This window comes from Neopelma chrysocephalum, unplaced genomic scaffold (genome assembly GCF_003984885.1).
Source record: "Neopelma chrysocephalum unplaced genomic scaffold, ASM398488v2 Primary Assembly neopelma1_43, whole genome shotgun sequence".
NCBI classification, from domain to species: domain Eukaryota; kingdom Metazoa; phylum Chordata; class Aves; order Passeriformes; family Pipridae; genus Neopelma; species Neopelma chrysocephalum.
In genome coordinates, this window is record NW_020897702.1 from 18,643,865 (window position 1) to 18,665,734 (window position 21,870).

A 21,870-nucleotide genomic window follows, 5' to 3' on the forward strand; every position below is an offset into this window, starting at 1 on the left:
ATTAACTGTTGCATTTTCAGCAGTCCCTCTTGAATCAATAGGCAATAAATAGATAAACAGACATTAAAAAAACAGTCTCGGCAGCATTCAAGGGTTAAATGGTCTGGTTTTGAAGGTCAGAACTTCTTAATTGTTGTAGTCAGAGGAGAAAACCGGTCTCTGGCTCTTGTTTGGGTGTCTCTCAGAGAGTGCTATATGATGTATGTCCAGTGAGGAAATGCAATGGCAAGAAGTGTCATTTGTCTTATGACTACATTAATTTTCTCTTTGTGCTTTTGTTGCCTGGGTATCAGTGTAGCATATAGGCTATTATCACTAATAAAATGAAGTTCATAATAGCCTCCTCCTTTTCAATAGGTCAAAGTTAACACTTGTTCAGAAATACGAGATTTCCATCTGATTTGCTCTGTGGCATTCAGAGACTGCTCCTATCACTTGACACCCTTATTTCTTCCAGTGCCACACACCTGCCACAGAAGGTCATGCTTGTAGAGTCAGTCTCTCCAGTCAATAGTGCCAATGCCACAAGAAGACTTTGGATATCAGACCTTCATTAGACAACCCACTAATTTGGAAATCCAGATAGGAAAAAGAACATAAGAGAGGATTGTTTCACAGAACACACACAACTTCTCTGGGCATTCATTTTTGCCCTCAAATGGATACAAAATGGATATTGGTGTGAATACCTCAGTCAAGAAACAGACTGTGTCAGTATTTTATTCTACTCTCAGGAGCTAAACCAAGAAATTAACTTGTTTAAAAGCACATTAAAAGTATCAAGATAGAAATGCCAAAAAAGAAGATCAAAAGGACATACTAACTAATTTCAATACATCGTCTGCAGGGTTCTTTGAGCAAGTAGGCTTTCTACTGGATATCTGCTAAATTATTGGATAGGACTATCACTACCTTCCCTTCTATATTTTTTCTTTTTTTTGGTAGAAGTAATTAAAAAGTTAAAATCAGCTACATAAAAAAACACAGGACTTTTCATTATCATACAAGCCTTTTAATTGTTTAAATGGTCTTTCAATTGTCAGGGCAGCTTATCCCTTTTAAGGATTACTTCCTTCACTTTCTGGGAGTTCTTGACCTCCTTAGCTATTATTTACTTTTAAGGTTGTATTTCTTTTCTGGTTTTAAACTTTGATAACTATTTCTCAGTAATAATGGTGCTGACATCTCATTGCAGAAGAAGACAATTCAGCACTACAGGCTTATTGACAAAGCCTTCATCATTGTAATCCAGATACTGTAATACTGATATTCTTCCTATACATGGGTGTTTAAAAAGTTATTATAACTAGACCAAATAAAACCTTGATGCACAATTTAATGAGATCAATATTTTAACTATTAATTAAAAATGTAACTTCTTGGAAGCCTTTGGAGAAAATTCATCCTAATTGAATGTCTCATGAGTTGAAGGAAAACAACTGCAGCTTTGCATACTCAATCAAAAAACAGGAGAAATTCTCTTAGCCAAGACAGGGACATAAGGTGTGGTTTCCGCACATTTATGTCCTGATTAAGCACTGTATGATTTAGTTAGTCTGAATCTGTCTGATCCAACAAGTTAACTAGCTTGAGAATGTAATCATATGCAACAAGAAAAATGAAATGCAAATTAGCAAGTTATGAAGCTGACAAATACATAAGTGGATGAGACTCTTTGGCTTGCAAAACATAGCAGGCCAGGTTAGAGGATCAGAACAGTCCCCTCCTTGCACAGAAAAGAGATAATATCTCATTTTCTGTGGCATTAAACATTATAATGAAGGCTCATGTTACAAACTGAACAACTGCTGTCTTCTAGGTGAAGGTAGCACTCTTCAAACAAAAATGTTTCATCAGTGACATTCATGTTCATCTAATACAAGGCATAAAAGAACCCCCTCAGCATTTTCCTATGTATCTCTCCTAGGTGAAAATCAACTACATAGATACAATTCTGCTACTGTACTTCCATAAAGATTAATAGAAATTTCCAGGTTCATTTTGCCGATAATCACATCAAAGAACCCCTTGCATAAAGGTATCAAGTGCCACTGCATAAACAGTTTCCTTTTAACCTCTATGCTCTTACAGAAAACTGTTTCATGTTATGATGTTCTAATGGTTCAGAAACTTGACAGTTTCCCTCCTTTATTTAATTGCAGCCCATTTATACATTTTTTGTTTTCCCACAGTGGTTTTTCTCCATAACATTAATCTTTCAATGTGTATACACAGTATATTTCAACCTCCCTTTCACTAAAATAAACAATCTGGACCTTCTGGTGGTACTGTCACAGATCGGTACCATCACACAGAACGGTACAAATGCCCATACATCCCTCCACCCCTAAGTGCAGTGAGCCAGACAAGTCACTGATTCTGAGATCTCCTAGTTGTGTTAAGAAGCAGGATATTTTGCTCAGTGCCAGGTTGTTCTAGTGCAGCCATGCTGTTTAGGAACTTGTGCGGGATTGCACCCAGATAACATGGACCTCTGGTCAGAATTCATTTCTGTGATCTTTCTCTTAGTGCTTTTCATACCTGTAACAGTTTCAATTCATCTTCCCTTGAAGATGGGTGAAAAGAACTATATGCTGTATTCTATTTGAGATGCACTGAATGCTTTACCTATGTCCTTTGCAATTGTCATGAAAGGTAACAAATAAAGAGAAGCATCTGACCTGGTGTAGTCATCCTCCACAAGCATGTGCTTTGGAATGGGTGAGTATCTTCCTGGTGAGATAGGGGCCAGGGATGCCTTGTACTCTAAAGTGCCATTGTTTCCAGAGAGTATATGATTTTCCATTGGTGGAGAATAAGCTGATGGTAAAAATAAGCATTTCTAGTTAGCAAGTTTCATGTTTCATTAGACATCACAAGAACGTAATTTTTTTAAGTACCAGGAACGTTACAGCGCTGTAAATAAGATCAAAATAAACAATCATTGCCAGAGAGAGCTTAAAATATAACAAGAAAGAAAGAACAACTGGAGTTTTCATGAAAATAAGACTAATACTAATACTAATTGTGGCTCATTATCAGGAATTGACTCTTTAGAGGATATTCAGTTTCTGAATAAGGGACCTGAATAAGCTCTCCTATTTGGGAGACAGGATACATTTTCTTTACTTAGGACTAACTTGAAGAAGCAAATGCAAATAGGAAAGAATAAGATTAAAAGCACACTCCTCTTTTTGGCTCAAATATACAGCAATGGGAATAATATAGTAAGAGCTCAAAGCAGAATAAGAGCAGGAATTTTATGTATGGCAAGAATTACGTATAGTGAAGAGTCAAAGTTGATCCACTAAAGGTGCCCAAATCTGCAGTACAATTGAAATTTCCTATCAACATAGATAGTATTCAGACCACAGTAAATCTGTATATTTAAAGTAGAAAATGGATATTAATATTAATCATTAATGACGAAAATCATAGGACTGTGTTGTCTAATTCTATATTGAGTTTTTAGGTTTTGTTGCTTGCTTGCTTTTTGATATTCTGAAGTTATCTGGGATATGTATGACTGGAGAGATGCCATGATACTTGTATTTTGTCTTTAATTAATTTAATTAGAAAAGAAAATTATAAATATGAAAAATGATAAAAATATTTCTGCAATGAGCTATGATTAATTTTCTCATCAGAAGACAACAGCTAAACTTTCTACTATTAGTTTTAGTCTTTCTTTCAGATGCTGAGATACAGAATGTTTCAAAGCAAAATCTTTCTACAGGGAAAGGCCATAATGAATTCTGAAATACTCAGAACATGTAGGTATAATGAAAGGTTCCCTGAGGACAAATGAATCTCTATGCACCAACAGCTTGGGAAAGGCTACTGCAAATCTCTTCAACCTTTACTTTCCCTCTGGAATTACTTCTGTCTTCTCATATGCTGCTGATCTATAATCTGACATAATAAAACATACTGTTTTAGAACTCCCAAATTATTATTTTGAAAGTATTATAAAACAGGAGATTGGATAGGGACATTTAGCATTTTTACTTCCTGGGCTTTGCTAGAATCCAGACCAGACTGCTACTGAACAACATGATTGCCATCTGTTGTAACATTTGCTAACTAAATAGGTATCCTCAGCACAGTTGAGCATACCACCTGATATGCACATTACAAAACCTTCCCTTCTATTTTTATGGAGCAGTTGAGTGAGGAGGATTTTGGATATTTAGCTTTTCCCTCAACTTTGTCTGTCCATGGTAGCAACATTATACAAAAGTGTAGAAAAAAATAAATCTTTAGCATTTACTACCTTTAGTTAACTTCCCTGCCCTTAGCTGGCCTTAAGTGCCCCTAGGATTATCGGCAGGACATCAAGATGGTATGGATCAGTTGCTGAAGCTCTTGTCAAAAATTAAATTGCTATCCAGTTGTTAGATGGTGCAGTTGGTCCCTGTTGGTAGTTGAACCCAAGGCAGGCAGTTTTTAATGAACAACTAAATGAAGAAAGGGAGTTTCAGTAATGAACTGTTTAGACTAATGGGCACCAGTGGTATAGAGAACTGTAACTGAAATGTTAAGATTGTTGTGAATTACAAGAGAATGGGAATGCCTGCGTATGGACACCAGGATGACTGACAGAAGGGGTATAAGAGTGACATGCATTGATAAACCTAGATTAATCAATAGGTTATCAATACTCAATGTAACTTGCCAGGAAGGCCTACACCCAAACTAAAACAAATACTCAAGCCATTAAGAGATGATAGTGGGAGATAAATGCTAGGTTGGAGTCTAGGACACACAGATAAGGAGACAAGAGAGAAGTGAGTAAATCCTGAAAACAGGCAAAAGTAGGACAGATGGGAGAGACAGAAGATCCTTATTGCTGTCATCTCTGTAAGAGTACAAAACACATCGGCAAGGAGGTTGTCAACATAAGAAGGTATATGTTTATGATAAGGACTACACAGCCACCCAACCAACCTTGTACACTGTCACTTCAGGGAGTCCTGGGGATGCACCTGGATGCACATCTTTCTACCTGAATGCTGGATATGAGCCTATACAATTTTGAGTGCATGGATATGATAGCCTGATTGAAATCAGTTCATTTTTAAATGAAGTCATCTTCCCTTCCTATGAAGTAAAAATCCTCACTGATTTTTACAATTGTTTCAACATCTTTTCCTACAACAGACTGTGCATTGAATGCAAGGACAAACAAGGCCTTGGTTATCTGTGAAAAATACCAGATGAACATATATAAAGTTAATGGGCAAACTGATAATAAAGCAGAGTGGAACAATAATTTTTGAAATCTTCACTATGAGGGTAGTGAAGCACTGGAATAGGTTGCCCAGAGAAGTTGTGGGATGCCCCATCCCTGGAAGTTCTCAAAGCCAGGTTGGATGGGGCTTGGAGAAACCTGGTCTAGTGGTAGGTGTCCCTGCCCATGGCAGGGGGATTGGAACCAGGTGACCTTTCCATCCCAAAACATTCAGTGACTCCATGAATTGGATATACAGAGAAAACAGATAAAGTTTTGTAAGTAGAGCAGTGTTTTTTACGTTGCAATTAATATTTTGTTCAAATATATATTTGCCTCAGGCTTTTCACTAAGTTTTTTCAAGGCAGTTTGCTGCTTGTTCCAATTTTTCAGTGGACAAAGGACTCCAGGCTACAAATCTAATCATATTTCAAAATACATTTGCATATACTTGTTTCTGTAATTGTCACAAGAGTTACAGTTCAGTCTGATCACCTGCACAATGGCTAATTGGAATCAGCACAGCCATACATCATCTACATTGTAACTTTTGCTGCAAAGATACTTTAGCAGTGATATTATTTGCAATATTTCATGAGCGTACTTAAGTGGCAATAAACATTTCGTTTGTGTAGTCTTCCAAGGTATTCATAAACTTTAATGGGGTACTTTGAACAAGCTATGAAAAAACACAGTCATTAACTGATAACTCCTACAAAATGAGTTGCAGAAGTCACTTACAGTGAGTAATATCTGGTGGGCCATAGGGATCGGTCATGTAGATAGTGGTGGGCTTTCCAACTTTCAGATAGACTACATCTGATGTATTCTTCAGTATCGCTACTGCCTCTTCATGGGTAACTTCTTCTAAACTGTAATTATTTACCTTGAAAGAGAAATCAAACAGGTAAGTTGGAACCCAGATATAGACACAAAAACTGACACAGCCTTGCAGTTTCAAAAATGTTGGGGAAAAACCCTGTAGACAAAGAGCACTACAGATTACAGAAGCAGTATTACTGCAAGGTAGAAAATACAGTTTTCTTAGCACATGCATATTCAAAGACTGATGTAGCAGTATTGATACACAGAATCATAACGTCTCCAGAAGGCACTTGGTCTTGGCAGTAGAAAAGTCCTTTGTGATATTCTGTTACTGGTATAATGATCAACATAAAACTATGTTAAATAATAAATTAATAACACCACATCAGTTACAGAAACTGTCTACATTATTTGACCTAACAAGATGAACTTCCAAATCCTCTTTTAGCATGCATGGCTGGGACCTCAGAAATACCAACACCCCAAATCTTTCCATCCCTGATATGACATTAACAACTGAAATAATAAGGGGTACAAAGTGGTATACAGAATATCTATGAGGTGCAAAAAATTAAATAGGGCAGTTCTGGAAGGGGAAAAGGGATTTTTTGATGTGAAAGTTTGTCAGTTTTCTGGAAGCACAGGAAAGAGACACTGAAAAAAGTAAGAGAACGTAATACTGGTTCTATGCATTTTTAGAAAAGAAAAATACTTAAGTAAGGATAAGAGCTGAGGACTACAGATGAAATAGGGAAGTAAATGGTGGCAATAAGCCTTGCCTATTTATGCTTTACTCCCACAGAAAGAAAAAAGTGTCAGAAGTGGTTTATTGTAGAAGCATATATAATTTATTCACATATAAATCCGCTATATCCACAGAATGTCAACAGATTGACTTCCTGTAAACAGAACTGTGAATGTTCCCTGCCTCAAAAAAATACATTCTGAATGGAGAAATTGTAGGAAAAAGGAAAGAAGCAAACTGTGTAGATACAGGTTTCAGACATGTAGTGTAAGCCAACAGAAATAACAGAATCATAAAATACCTTGAGTTGGAAGGGACCCATAAGGATCTTTGAGTCCAAGTCCCTGCTCCTCGCAGTACTACCTAAAACTGAACCATATGACTAAAAGCATTGCCCAGCGACTCCTTGAATTCTGGCAGGTTTGGTGCTTTCCTGGGGAGCCTGTTCCAGTGACCTACATTTCACAGTGAATGTTGTATATGCAATATTTTCACGGCTAGGCTATGCAGAAGTGGCTCCTCAACTATAATATAACTGTAAATCACAGAAAAAAAAAAACCCTGTTCTTTCTAGGGAATTTAGTATCAATAATTTACCAGAAACCTGAACAATAAGCTGGATGTGACAATAAGCTACTGCCAAAGGGTCTGGTAACTGAAAAGAAATCCAGTTATTATGAATCACAGGAGGATTCTTCATACCCAGATGATTTCACCAGCAACAAGAAAGAATGACTGCTATTGTACTGCTAAATGTAAGGATTCTGTTTAAACTTTGTTCCTTCTGTAATTCTGAGACTTGCTTTTAAAGTTAATTGAAAGAGACAACGGCAGGTACATTATGATAATTTGACATGAAGAGTAATGATACAGCCTAACACTCAGAAGGGAGTTGCTGACATTGTATGCTGTATTTTGACGTTTTCTTTTTAAATAAAAATCTTACACATAGCTTGCATAAATTTCTCTATTTTTCTTTGTTATGAACAGCAGTAACTTACATATACAACTTTAATAAATAAATGTCTTAAATTACTAGGATGGTAGCAAGAGGAAGTGACTGAAATTAAGACTTTCTTGCTTATGTATTTAAAACTGCTAGACACTTGGGATTCACACTTTTAGAAATATGACCACAAGGTTATCCTTTACCTTTTCTCCTTCCCACACTGTCTGTACATTGTATCTATCTTTTTGTGTTTCATCCTAAGTAGAGAAAATCTCACATAATCTCACCCACTATACTGCTGCTGTAAATAAATGTTCTTAGTCAAAAAAAAAGAAACAAAATGAAATATCTTAGCACTTTCTGGATTTTGACTTTTGGTCTTTTTAGGAGTGCCTAAAAACAATTAAGACACAAATTGATGTGATGCAACTTTTTTCCAAAGGTGGTGTTATTTTGTTGGTGGTGGTTTTTTTGTTATTTTGTTTAGTTTTTATTTGAGGCAGTTTTGTTTGTTTGTTTCTGCTTTTTTGTTTTGCTTGGTTTTGGGTTTTTTTGGATTTTGTTGTTTTGTAGTTTTGTTTTTTTTCCTGGAAATCTAGCTGATAAAAATCAGGGCTAGGACTGTTGACTTCCATCACAACACACTTGGATGTCACAGCTGTGCAGTCAGAGGACAAATAGCCATTTTATAAACAGAAAATAAGCATGATACATAGGAAACTTATATTTGCTATGACAGGTACTATACCTTATCTCTGACAATAACTTTACAGAACAGGTAATTTTACCAACATGGTGTACAAGTTATTGAAATCTTGAAGTTAAGACTTTAGAAGTCAAAACAATTCTAAACTAAGATTTAATGTCCATGCAGTTCTACATTATGTTTATCCTTATACAGTTAAAGATCCTATAGGTCATTGCAAAATTTATGTACAGTGACTTTTTTTTCTCTTTTCTAGTACATATAAGCTTAAGTATGCAGAATATTGTGGAAAACTGAAATATGTAGAGTTGGAACTTGGTAGAACATGAAAGAAGGTAATGTATTAGTGAAAACCAGAAAATGAGAACTTCAGAGAAATAATGCTGAAAGAAAATTTGATGAGATGAAAGGACAAAATTCAAAGTGAACAAAGTTTTGCTATAAAAAGTATTCCAGCAACATATACCAAAATTGCTACTCAAACTCATCCTACATGTATAGAAAATCAGAGGTATATTATCTCTAGAGAGAACACTCCTAGAAAGAAAGTTTGTTATTAATTAATTTTGTCCTGGACTGCTCATTTCTCAGTAAACACAGAAATAAAGTCAGAGTCAATGTACACGTCAAGAGAAAATAAACAAAGAAACATGTTGATTCATTCATAAAACCAAAGATCCTCAGTGGTGCCATAAGGTTTCCTTTAAATGGGAGGTCTTTGAGAAGGAGCTAAGACCTCTTTACTTAGTCATCTGCCAACATCAATTTAGAATTGCAATATATAAAATATACTATGCATTTCCAGTGATGCCTGCTCTGCTGGTGCTACGAAAAAAAATCTAGGAGCCGTTTAGCTGGGGTGAGATAAGAAAGAGTTTAATTCTTGCCAAGGCAATAGATGTTACACAGCGCGCGCCAGGCTGTGCCCGAGATGTTACATTTATAACAATATCTGGCCAATCCCAAGTGTGTCCTCCCCGTGGCTTTTGCTCTGGTCCACCCCCTGGCCCACCTCCTGGAATTGGGTCTGGGGGCTTTTTGGGACCCCCTCTTCATCATTCTTCCTCATCTTTGGGGTACAGAGAGCAGAGTCACCCAGTTCCTTGACTCCGTCCTGCGGTTTAGGCCAAGATACAGGTGTTCTCCAAACAAGACAGGCTTGCCTTGACAAGAGACAGAACATTTTCTACTGGATATGGGGGTAGGGTGATAGGGGGGTACGGAATGGGGTGAGATGATTAAGGAATGTATAAAATAAAGGGTACTATGGGGAGGAGGGAGAAAGGGTTTCTAAAATCTACTTCTATTACCTATAAAACTTATAAGGTAGAAAAATAAGAAAATCATTATGGGCTTAAGGCATCACCAGGTTTCCTTCAGAAGGTAGTCCTTGCTTTGGATCTACAATTTCCATTAGTAATCACATGTGCATGTATGAATATATTTTCTACTTTTTGATCATAAAACACTGATCACAAATAAAGACATCTGTACATATTCTGATATACAAAAGAACTTGAATATCTAGAAGAATTATTTGTTCAGCCTCTAGATATTATTGCAGGATGACTGTAGTATTTAATTTTTTTCATAAGGAAATCTCTGGATATCATTAAAATGTTAAGCCAGAGATGATAATAATTAGGAAATACGATGTTGTAGTTGTTTTTATGGTAAGATTTATAGAGAGAGCAGAATTGCTCAGAATCTCCAATAGAGACTATTTCTTGTTTCCATAAAAGCTGCCTATTTTAACAGAATTTCAAGCACCAAATATGGCTTTTTTGGTGGTTGTGGCACAATAAATGCATCATAGCAAAGCTCTATTTCCTCCTGTTGAGATGACCTTATATATTTGCATATAGTTTGCAAAAAAGAGCTGAGTTAGAGGTAAAGAAGATAAAGAGTGGGAGATGTGCACAAAATCAGAAATCAAAGTGTATATGGTATTCAACCCCTTGAGATGCTGAATCTTAGGTGCAGAAGGACTGACATCAATCTGAGTAGGCAGAACAAGCATTGCATGTAAATGTTCTAGATCTAAGAGGATAACTTAAGTAGAAATTAATTAGGGGGAAAACCCCTAAGGCAAAAAAGATATTTATCTGACTGATCAAGTTAGTTACAAAGCTGGGTACTTGAGACACAAAATGCTGCAACAGGAGTCAAAGGAGAGGAGCCAGAAGGAAAACAGGCATGGAGCAAGTGGGGCTTTTCTAACAGGAAAGGTTCCATGAAAATTCAGAAATGCAAACAGTACCAGAAGTAAAAAATTAAAAAAAAATTTGGGAAAGCTTTTTCTTTAAATAGAAAGTATGTGATACAAAGACATAGTCATAATATGAGAAAAGAATGAGAGAACGAAAAAACATAGCAGTATGAAAGAAATTAAAGAAACAAGTTCAATCAAAGAAGCTATTTGAGTGATCGGTAAAATGACTAAGAAATGGTACTAAAGAGATATAAAAAGACTGGGGTGGACGTCTTCCTAAATAGCATAATCAAGGCAATGAAGTATAAACCTAAACAGGAATATTTTATTTGGAAGTTTTCCTAGATTCAAACTGGGAAACATAGACCCTGAAAAAAGCTAGAAAAGCTTAGAATCCCCAAAATGACTGTACAAGTGCTCTAAAGAATAATTTCATTCACAACAGTATAAATTGATATGAGAATAAGAACTCTGGAGGAATAAATCTGTCTTATTTAATTTTCCTTTATTAAAGGGGATTCATTCCTTTCCTCTATTGACTTAGGCTAAGAGAGATTAGATTCACTCTGTGAATGAGACAAAGAGATGATCTTTATAGCCTACCAGTGGTAATGTTTGCTTTTCTGTAATATTTGACTTTTCCTAAAAAGAGTGGATTTTCCTGAGTGAATATTGCCGGTAAACACCCGCAATGTGCCAGCTGTAAATCTAGAAAGCTGATGGCCTTTTTAAAAACTCTCCATGTTTTAAAAGGCTGCAAAAAGTGAAAGGCTTTCCAGTGCTGAGGACCAATCATTTTTACTAAGGAGGTAAATCCGTTTCGATTAACTAAATACTTACAATCCCATGGACACATGAGTTAGTTGTACAGGTGTTGGACTCTTTTACAAAAGATTATTCAAAAAAGACAGCCAAAATAATTTTAAAAGAACACCTCTAATTAGAACTAAATGCTAATCTAGATGTATCTTAAATTATATGCCCTGATTACTTTAATACAAACGTGATCCTGTATTCATATACACTCTGAAAGAAACAGATACTCATAGGGGATCCCATAAGGGACACATCAACAGCTGCACAATCACAACCCCACTGCAGTCCTATGAAATCACCAGAAAAAAACATACTTTTTTTCAGCACAGAATTAGGTAGAAAGAAAGCCTAAATTTCTGAAAACGAAAGTGACTTCTGTTTTTTCCTCCTATTTTCACCAAACAAAGAGAATCAAATTAAATCCTGATCTCTGTGACTACATAGACCAAGAAGCAAGAGGTTATGGCCCAAATATACAAAATATACAAGGTTATTTATTTCTCATTCATTCATTCTGTAGATAACTCTTCCAAAGTAAGATGATGGTATGAGACAAAAGAAAATATTTATTATCTGAAATGTAATAACTTAAACCGTTTTTCAGCTCTTCCTGATCATCATTAACAATGACCCTGAAGAGGTTAGAAGTGTGCTCTCATCATGCTTCAGTGTGAGGTATTGAAGGCAGGACTGCCTTAGACTGGAAGAAGGGGCTGAAGAAAACTTTATGATGTTCGGCAGAAGAAACAGTAAGTCCTGCCCCTGGCACAGGCTAACGTCCATCAATAGCACAGGCTGGGCTTTGACAACCTGGCAGCAGCTCTATGGAAAAGTGCTTGGGGCTCCTGATGGATGGCAAGCTGGGCATGAGCCAGCTGTGTGTCCTGGCAGCAAAAAGGTCAACAGCATCCTGGGCTGTATAAGCAGGAGTAGAGCCTGGAGAACCAGCAGAGGCTTATTCCCCAATAGCTGCCACTCATTAGACTGTACCTAGGAACTGTATTCAGTTTTGATTCCCACGCTATGGGAAAAAAACCCCAAAAGGAAGTAAGTTGAGAGGTGTGCTGCTGGGATGGGGTTGGAACACTGGCCTGGTGAGAAGCAGCCGGGGGATCTAGGCATTTTCAGCCTGGAAAAGGGGTTCCTCTGGAGACAACTAATGACAGACCCCCAGTGCTTACAGGAAGATCATCAAGACAGAGCGAAGCCTTTCAGAGTGGCATGTATTAACAGGATGAGAGACAGCAGGCAAATGTTGAAACAAGAGAGGGTCAAACAGGTTATAAGGAAAAGTATTTTCCTCAGAACAGCTGAGCAGTGAAGAGGTTTCCCAGAGAGGCTCTGCAACATCCACCCTTGGAGACTTCTGAGATTCAATTGGATAAATTTCTAAGCAACCTTGTCTGACCCCATAGCTGACCTTGAATTACGACATTGGCCTATGATGCTCTGTATGTGATTTACTTTTGCTCCCTTCCAGCACAAAGAGAAGCAAGCAGTGCAGTGGTATTCTCACCACAGGCATTACCAGTAGCAGGCATTACTAGAGCATTACCAGCAGACATTACCACCAGAATACAGTGAGAAAGTCTTTTTATTTTACTTTCATATATACCTAGAGAAACCACTCAGTTTTTGGCTTAAGCATTCATATATTCCCCAGTAATTTTCCAAATGGGCACCTCAGGATTATCCTACAATGGAGAATTTTCCTGTGCAAGTGCTCAGGATAATAAGCCTTCAGTGCAGGTTTAGTGCCACAGAAACATAACTGCATAACATAGCGTTGTATAGATTTCGCAATAATCACAATGCTCAGTATTTACATAATACATCTTCTGAATGTTTAACACTCTATTAGCAATCTGCATTTAATCACAGTACGGTCATCAGGCTGCAAAATGCTCCAGTGGCCCCTACTATTTTACATTTCAATATTAGTTTTGATTCTGCAGCATCACTTTTATTACATCTTAAATTTGAATTAATTTGATTTCACGTTTTTTGGGATCTGAAAGCATTTCACACAAACTTATCTGAACACAGATACAAAAATTAAACAAGCTCCCCAGCAGTCGCTGAGAATTCCAGAAGGATATCTGGTAAATCTGATAGAGAAATGATGGAAAAAGCCAAAGATCAAGAGAGAATGCCCTACTGAGAAGAAAAAATAAAAAAGAAGAACTGTTAAAATGTACAATCAATAAGAAATCAGTGAAGCAGAAGTAGGACTGTATAGATGACAAGGGTAATATTGTGTTGATAGACTGCCAAAAGAAAGTAATTAATTCTTTCACTCACTACTCATAAAGGAACATGAAGCTAATGTCATAAACTGACAGATAATCGACAAATAAGGACAGAAAATTATTGAAGGTGCAGAAGTTATAAAGAAATCAGAGTCTTGTTGGAGAGAACCAGAAAACATGGCTGTAATCTGCATGAATTTTAAAAATAGATTTTGATCTTGTAAATATACCTTCAAAATTGTAATAGTTAAGGTACACAAAGAGTACGCGGACTAGTATTTTCTTATGCAACACTGAAAAGCTTGGTCTGGAAGTACATAACTAGAGGAAAGCAGTATTTTTAATGACTTTTTTTTGCTCATTTTACATGCAGTGATAAAAGGAGATAACATTAAGTAAAGAAATGGTCCAGACTGAAAGAAGAACAAAGACATCAAACACACTGAGAATGACCTCTGGTCATTTTCACAAGTATAAACTCATCACAATGAAGAAACATCTATATCTGACTGTAGTGAATCACAGGTTCAAGTCTGAGATGCTAAATAGACTAATCCTATAAAAATCTGGAAAGAATTTAAGTATACATAGTACATAGAATAATTACATTTCTATTCAAATTCCTGATTAAATTACACTGAAGGGGGTGAATATGGGGAGTTTGCATCTGTTTGGTTGTTTTTCATTAGGGGTTTTTTTCAATATATATTTTTTACTATCTCACATGAATTGGAAAAAATTAAGAGTAAAGTAACAAAAAATTACAGACACAAAAATTGCAAGGAATTTTTATCAGTAAAAAAAAGCCAAAACAAACAACAGCTGAACAGAAACAGATTTGCTACAATGTGCAAAATAACTAAGGTGTAACTTTGGCAAATATACATATACATTTCTACAGAGAAATAAGCCAAAACTTCATTATGCAACAGTAACTTGAATTTTACTGTGCTGAGATTCTGCAAAGAAAAAATGCCAAAGAAATGTTAAGTTCTAGTTTTATTTTGCTTTGACTTTGATAACACCACTTGCTCCTTAAGCTGTTTTATCTAACCTCTTGGTTTAATTAAAAAAAGTCAGTCCCCATCCCAGCAACCCAGCAAGCAAATGCGTTTCCAGTTCTGCCCTGTATAAAATGAATGGTCATCTTCATATGTGACTGGAACACAGTGTCACTAGTCGAATAAAGAAAACCTCAATTAGGCATAGCTTTGCAGGCAGCAGAAAGGGTCATGGCAATTTTTTACTGCTGAAATGTCACATCACAAAAGACATGTTTTCTTCATGTCACTTGATAAAAAATTATTTCTCTACATGCTAAAATCTACGCAAATGCATTGACATGAATACAACTTGACATAGATTAACTTGTGCTGATTCACCAGGGTCAGGATTACCCCCTCAATGTAGAATTAAACAAACTCTGTGGGTGGGAAAGAATTATCTACAAGAAACAACATACCAGCACTGCAAATAGCAGGAAGAATTGTGGGAAATTAGTTCCAACAGAAGAATGACAACACTTGTTGAACAAAAATTTGGAAAATGTTTTGCTTTTTTTAACATCTATACGCACATACATATAAAGCATTCCTACATGTGCTGAAATGTAGGTAGTAGTCCACTGACAGTGGCTACGTGTGAAACTTTAGTGGCATGCTTTGACATCTTTCAATTTACTTACAACAAACAGTAGAATCAGTTCTACCATACGAAGTAGTTTGTCTAAAATCTTTTACAGTTTTATGTTTCATTATGACTTGTCACTGATGAGGATAATACATTTATTCTCTTCTCTGTTAAAAGCTTGTCAAAGTAATATAATCCATTGCCTTCACTTCATAAAATGTTGGTTTTCCAGAGTAATGCTTTTTTAACTGCAGCCTCAGAAATATATAAGAAGAATGGGAAAAATGAATATGATGGAAATATAACTCATAATTATTAAGGCAGTTCTACTCATTATCTCCAGAAAGATGTATGGTGAATGAAAGTCCTTATATGAAACAATTTTCAGCCAAATAAAATGTGATTTAAATTTATCATACTTACCATAAGAAGTCTATCTCCAACCTGTAACCTCCCATCTTTTTGTGCAGCTCCCCCATCAATAATCTTGGTGACATAAATGCTGTTGTCCCCAGGGATGTGTTGGTTTCCCACCCCTCCTGCAATACTGAATCCCAGACCTGGAGAAGATATTGTAAACAAAACATTAGCAATACAGTATATAACATTAAAGAGAAGTGGAAAGTAGCATATACACTATACATTTACAGTATTTTTTACAGAAATACAAATAACATAAGTGGGGTCATTACACTTACTTTCCCTGAAAGGTCAGGGAAAGAACTAAATTAAGGAAATTCCTTGTCATTTACAACTGTAGGAAGGTAGAGACAAAAATAATTGAACCAGTGATGATTATACAACCCACTCGCTGAGGGCCAGTACAGCCTATGTCAAGAATTTATGTTCCAACTTGCGATGACTAGTAATAAAACAATGAATCTTAAAGTTTATTTTGTTAAATGTTGGTGTAAAATACATCACCACCTATCAGAACAAAATGAAAAGTGTTCTGATTGTCCACACAATTTGAAGAATACTTGGAGAGGTCTACTAAAGGTTTTGCAAGTTTATGGAGTACCACAGTGAAGGGTCAGTGAAAGTAAAACAGAGACGATGTAGATGTTTAGACTTAAATCATGGTGTTTTCTTCTAGGACACAAACATCTTTGGCTATGGATACATAAATTGAGAAAGAAATAGTCCTTTGTACATATATAGCTTCTGTCCAGTGATATGTGAAATTCCTAAATAAACACTCAAACACTCAAACTTTGGAACAACGTCAATAATATATGCTGATATGATTCAAGAAAAGGAAGATAAAAAAAAATAGATGTTGGGGGAAGAAAAAAAGACAGTTTCTCCCCTTTCCTATTTTTCCTAGCCTCTGACATATTACATAAACAGAAAAATGATTGCTTTAATTTATAACAACATTTAAATCTTTTAATCAGACAAAAGACAGAAAAAGCAGTAAAACGCAATAGTAAAAATGAATTGCCTAGAATTTGGCATTTTATCACTCAGACTTCTTGGGTAATAAAAATTAAGGGATGGTATATTTAATATGCACAAGGTGTTTTAGCAGCTGTTTGCGTGCAGAGATAAGGGATTTTTTGAGTCAATTAAATATTTTTTTTTCTAACATTATTTTCATTTGTTTATCATTCTAGCTTCAAAAAGATGTGAGGTCAGATAACACAATGGACTACTTAATGGATAGTGCCAAACCTTCAGATTACAAAAAGAAACATCTGAATTTATATCTCAAATTGAAACACTACTTGATTAATTAAGATAACTATTAACAATACACATGAAGTTAATTTAGAAAAATAAATAATTAAAATAAAGCTTCATTTAATTTCGAGATAAAGCTGGTGATCACTGTTACTATTTATGTGCATCTGCCAGGACAACTACAAGGATAAAAAGATTATGATTTTTTCAGCATAGAAGAATTTCTCCATTATTCTGGGACTACTAACAAGAAGCAAAAAAATATTCTAAGAAAATATCAAGAATGGAAATTTTCTTTAAAACATTAGTTGTGGACAAGGAACAATGATTGAATAATGTTTCTTGGTGACATCATTATAATAATCTTGACCCAAACACCATCTGTATAAGCTTCTATCTGTAAACTAAAGATCTGAGAGTATTCTAGAATGATGATGGGAGCAATTGAGTAGGCTAGACTGCAGCAACAGGGCTTTCTTCAGCTCCACTGCTCACCTAGCGCATGACCTTGAGAAAATTAGATCATAGTATGCTTCAATCCTCTTCTCTCCCCTTTATTAGCACTGTACACTTGTAAAGGTACAGTTTTTGGCCACACAGCTACTCTGTAGTTGGCACACAGGGGGTCCTAATGCAGCCTGGTCCTGCTGCAGTATAAGCAAGTACTAGCCAAGATGATCACTTCCATTTTCTGCAGTGCTGAGTGGAGTGCTTGGCTTGCTGTTTGTTTGCATGGTTTTATCACAACAGCTGTATGAAACCACAAAGCAAAAGAGCAGTAACGCAGGCTCTTCCCATTACAAAAGTGAAGCTTATAATAATGAAAGGAGTAGCTTTTTCTACTTCAGCCTACATAAAATATAGATGTGCTACAATGCATGGGGCTACATTGTATTTGTTATCAGAGTCTGACTTTGGGCATCCAAAAAACCAGCACCGAGTATAAAAAGGTTTAGAAGAGCAGAAAAACATAGGGGGTAACCTGTGGGGAGCAAAGGGAGAGTGGGTAGAAAAGAAAACTGAGGAACAGAAAGATTTTCCATGTCTTTCCCATCAATAATAATTTAGTGCCATTGCTTAATCATACTTGCCTCCTTTAAAAGATTTCTTTGGAAGAATGGGGAATAGAACAATGGCCCATTTAATTTTACTTAAACGACTTTTGCTAATTGCTAGGGCACAAGGAAAGTATAATACAATAAAACTTTTGGGTAGGATTCATATGGCCAAAATGACATCAGACAACTATGCTAATCATTTATGCTAACTGCAGGATAAATGAAAATTCATTAAGAACTTTTAAAGTATGATTCATCTCATCTCAACTAGACATCTGAAAAAGATGAGATGAATCACATTCTTGGTTTCTGAAAGGTTGGGGGCTGGATGTGGGAAGACATGGGTGGGAAGATCAGTGCTATGAAAGTTCACAACCTGAGTTAAGTCTCACCTCCATTTAGACTGAAGGTTTCTGTCTTGTTTTAAGACTTTTGAAAAGTTGGCACAACTCTGGTGTGCATCCCTCATCACTAGCTACAATAGGCTGATCTTGTATCAGATTCTTACTTTGTTTTAAAAACAGAGAATCATTCAAACAATTGGAAACAATAGAGCAAGGTGTTTTCTAAATGGTCTTTTTCACTGTTTCATTGAATTAAAAAAATCAACAAATAAAATAGCATATTTAATTGCAGAATCTTTTTCTTATTGACTCCTGTGGTTGGGAAAACATTTCTCTCAGAACTTGGAAGATTGGGAGTTGATCACTTCTGCTTTTGCTGATGTGCAATCTGCTTCACAGCAACAGCTCAGCTTGGACAGAGCACTCAATTTCCTCGCAACAGGAATTAGATGGAGGATAAATTTAGAATGGAGCTGAGGAAGAAATGCTTTATGATAATGGCGGTGAGGCACTGGGACAGATTTCCCAGAGAAATTGTGGATGCCCCAACCCTGGAATTGTTCAAGGATGGGTTGAATGGGGCCTTGAGCTACCTGGTCTAGTAAATGACAGTGTTGGACTAGGTGACATATAAGATCCCTTCTATCGCAAAACATTCTATGATTCTGTGGTTCTACAAAGAAAGGACTACTCCAAGAGGAAAAAAGAAAGGGAACTGGATTCATTCCTGGTGGAACAACCAGTCAAATTCAGTTTCGTTCAAAGTCACTGAAGAAGATAGGCCCATATAAGATTGATTCAATGTGTAAACTAGGGAAGATGAGTCAAACTTTATTTCCTTCCATTTCCACTGGATATGTGTTTGTAAAAGTCATCTGCCTTTTGGTTCCACAAACACTGATCACTGATCTTGTGAATAATAGCATGTTTCTATTTACATCTGTTTTAGATTATTTGCTGCACCACACATATTTTAAATACAAAGTTAAAAAATACATTCTAACTACTTTTTTGGTAAAACATAGGTTGGAGGCTCCCCCTATAATTAGTCCAGCAAAGTTACCTCTCTGTGATAATAACAGAATCACTGTTTAAGACACAGTGGATGAATTATGCTATGCGTATACCACTTTGCAGTAAGCTAAGAGGGATCTTAAAAAACCAATTGTAGCTAGATAATATCAGCTTTCTAATGAGAAGTCAAGTTAAAGAAACTCACTCATAGCCCAAAATGGACATTGTATTTTGCTACTATCCTGCACAGAGAGTCAAGCTTACTTTAAATCGGCAAACTAAGGATTTTAGAATACAAATCCAACATGAGTTTCACAGTTCCCAATAATGGGGAAGCCAAAGAAAGCAGCATTTAAGTCATGACCTTAAAATACAATTAAGAAGTGTTTGATTTGCAGGTGCTTAACCAAACCAGTGAGCTTCAGAGACATAAAATGCATAATTCCTAGCTATACCACAGTATGCCTTACCTCATAACTGACCTGTGAGCATAGAGTAACTTGGTGAAGTCAAAACGTGGATAGGACTTGTAATAGAAATATTATCACAGAAACAAATGAAATATGAATGGAAATTGAATGTAAGCACTAGAAGAAAGAACGAAGGTCAGAGAAATTATGTGTATTAACAGTAGAGAACATTCCTAGCAATAAAACTTTAAAATGAGTCATATCTGTCATGCCTGGACAGAATGTCTGGACTCTGGAAGACCACAACATAGGTGCCTTGTCAGCAGAAGACCCTGTACCATAACAGTGGAATGTTGGCAGCAAGATTACAGCATGTGACATATGCCATTCTCTTGCCTGTAAGCCCAACAGGAAAGCAGATAATATTGACAAAAATGTGTCTTTAATAAATGAAGAAAAACAGCAAAGAGACTTAGAGACTCAGAGACTAAAGAAAGGACAATTCAGTGTAAAGGACCACCCCATAACAACACTAGACTCCTAGAGGGTATAAAGCATCTCTCCAAAATCAGTCAGTCCATGGTTTCCAATCAAGAAAATGCGAAGAGATGTGGTAAGGGTTTGATATCCCATGTCCTTTGTGTCACACACAAGTGAGTCAGACCACCTCAGCACATGCATCCTGGGGCTGAAGATGGGGATAAAAGGAAGAGTGAATGAAAGAAAGATCATAACTGGTTAACTTATTTGGAGATTTCATGAATAAATATCATTCCTTCCTGTATAGTCTCTCATTGCTTTTTGCCACAATCATTTTCTGCAGGTGTGAAATGAACTGATTTGCTCCAGAACACTGTGAATTTGGATTTTAAGAAACTGTTTCAGGCAGCAAAACAGACAATACCATCAGAAAGGATCCATGCAACAACTTGCCCCACTGAGGACCTTCCCTGACACTGCAAGCCTGGCTGCGGGACATAGCACATTGACCATGCTCCTGTGAGCAACCAGACAAGGCAATGAGGAACCCAAACTCAGGCAGCTCTTCCAAGGACCAGCCACTTCTACAACACTCAGTGACAAAAGACGTAGCTTGGTGTTGTTTTATTGTTTAAATTACTGAAACCTACAAAGCCCATATCTATATAGTCTCTTTTTTTCCTCCAAAAAGGAGGAAGTATCCAAAAAAGAGAAAAGTATCATACTGATGAATCTACCAACCTGGAACACTGAAGTCCAATCCAGGTTTCTAACTAATCAAATTCCACTTGCAGGGAGGAAAGGAACATGGGTAATATAAAAATGCTTTGACTGATGGAATGATTGATCTGTTTTGACAGGTACCACAGTTATATTCAGTGCTATATGAGTAAACAAACTATAAAATATTAATTATAAACAGAGGAGCAGCAGGGAATATCTCTCCTTGTCCTTTGTTCAAGCCTCTAGTTGCCAATTTAGGTTTCCTGGAGAAGATATATAGCACATATTTACAAGTAGCATCCCGCAATTGTGGACATTTAATATGCTTATTATAGCTGTGACTTATGGTTAGTGTTCATTATTGACAACAGATTCCTCTTTTATTTGGGACTTTCAAAAATGAAATACATTACAAAACAAAAATTAAAATATGTTTCAAAATAATGATACAATTTTACAAGGAGGGACTGATCATCCTCTACAGAGCTCTCTCTTTCTGTCTTTTTTTGTCATACCATGAATCAATTCCTGAGAAACTATTAATCCCAAATATAGGATGTCACCTAATCTATCTCATCTCCTTCATGTTGTTGGGATAGATTCAAGTACCAATTTATTTGAGTGAGTTCTTAGAACAATTCCTGTTCCTGACTCATGTGACAGCTTATACCAGAAGGACTTACATGAATAAAATTCAACTACATTTTGTTCTGCGGATGAAAAAGTCAGTCTAAAGTACAGTATGATTCATAAAACTTTTACTAATATTAATAACATATTTAAAAGCTGCCTATTTT

At 36.2% G+C, this 21,870-nt stretch overlaps 1 protein-coding gene across 17 annotated transcripts in view; it reads right to left on the reverse strand.

Moving 5' to 3' along the window:
- Positions 1–21,870, reverse strand: part of DLG2 (discs large MAGUK scaffold protein 2) — a 1,039,246-nt gene that overhangs the window by 277,576 nt on the left and 739,800 nt on the right. For all 17 annotated transcript variants that reach the window (XM_027677513.1, XM_027677512.1, XM_027677530.1 and 14 more), the window contains 3 exons: positions 15,785–15,921; positions 5,972–6,116; positions 2,682–2,820 (listed from right to left, as the gene is read on the reverse strand). In XM_027677513.1, the coding sequence (XP_027533314.1) occupies positions 2,682–2,820; positions 5,972–6,116; positions 15,785–15,921 (421 nt within the window). The remainder of the gene's footprint in view (positions 1–2,681; positions 2,821–5,971; positions 6,117–15,784; positions 15,922–21,870) is intronic.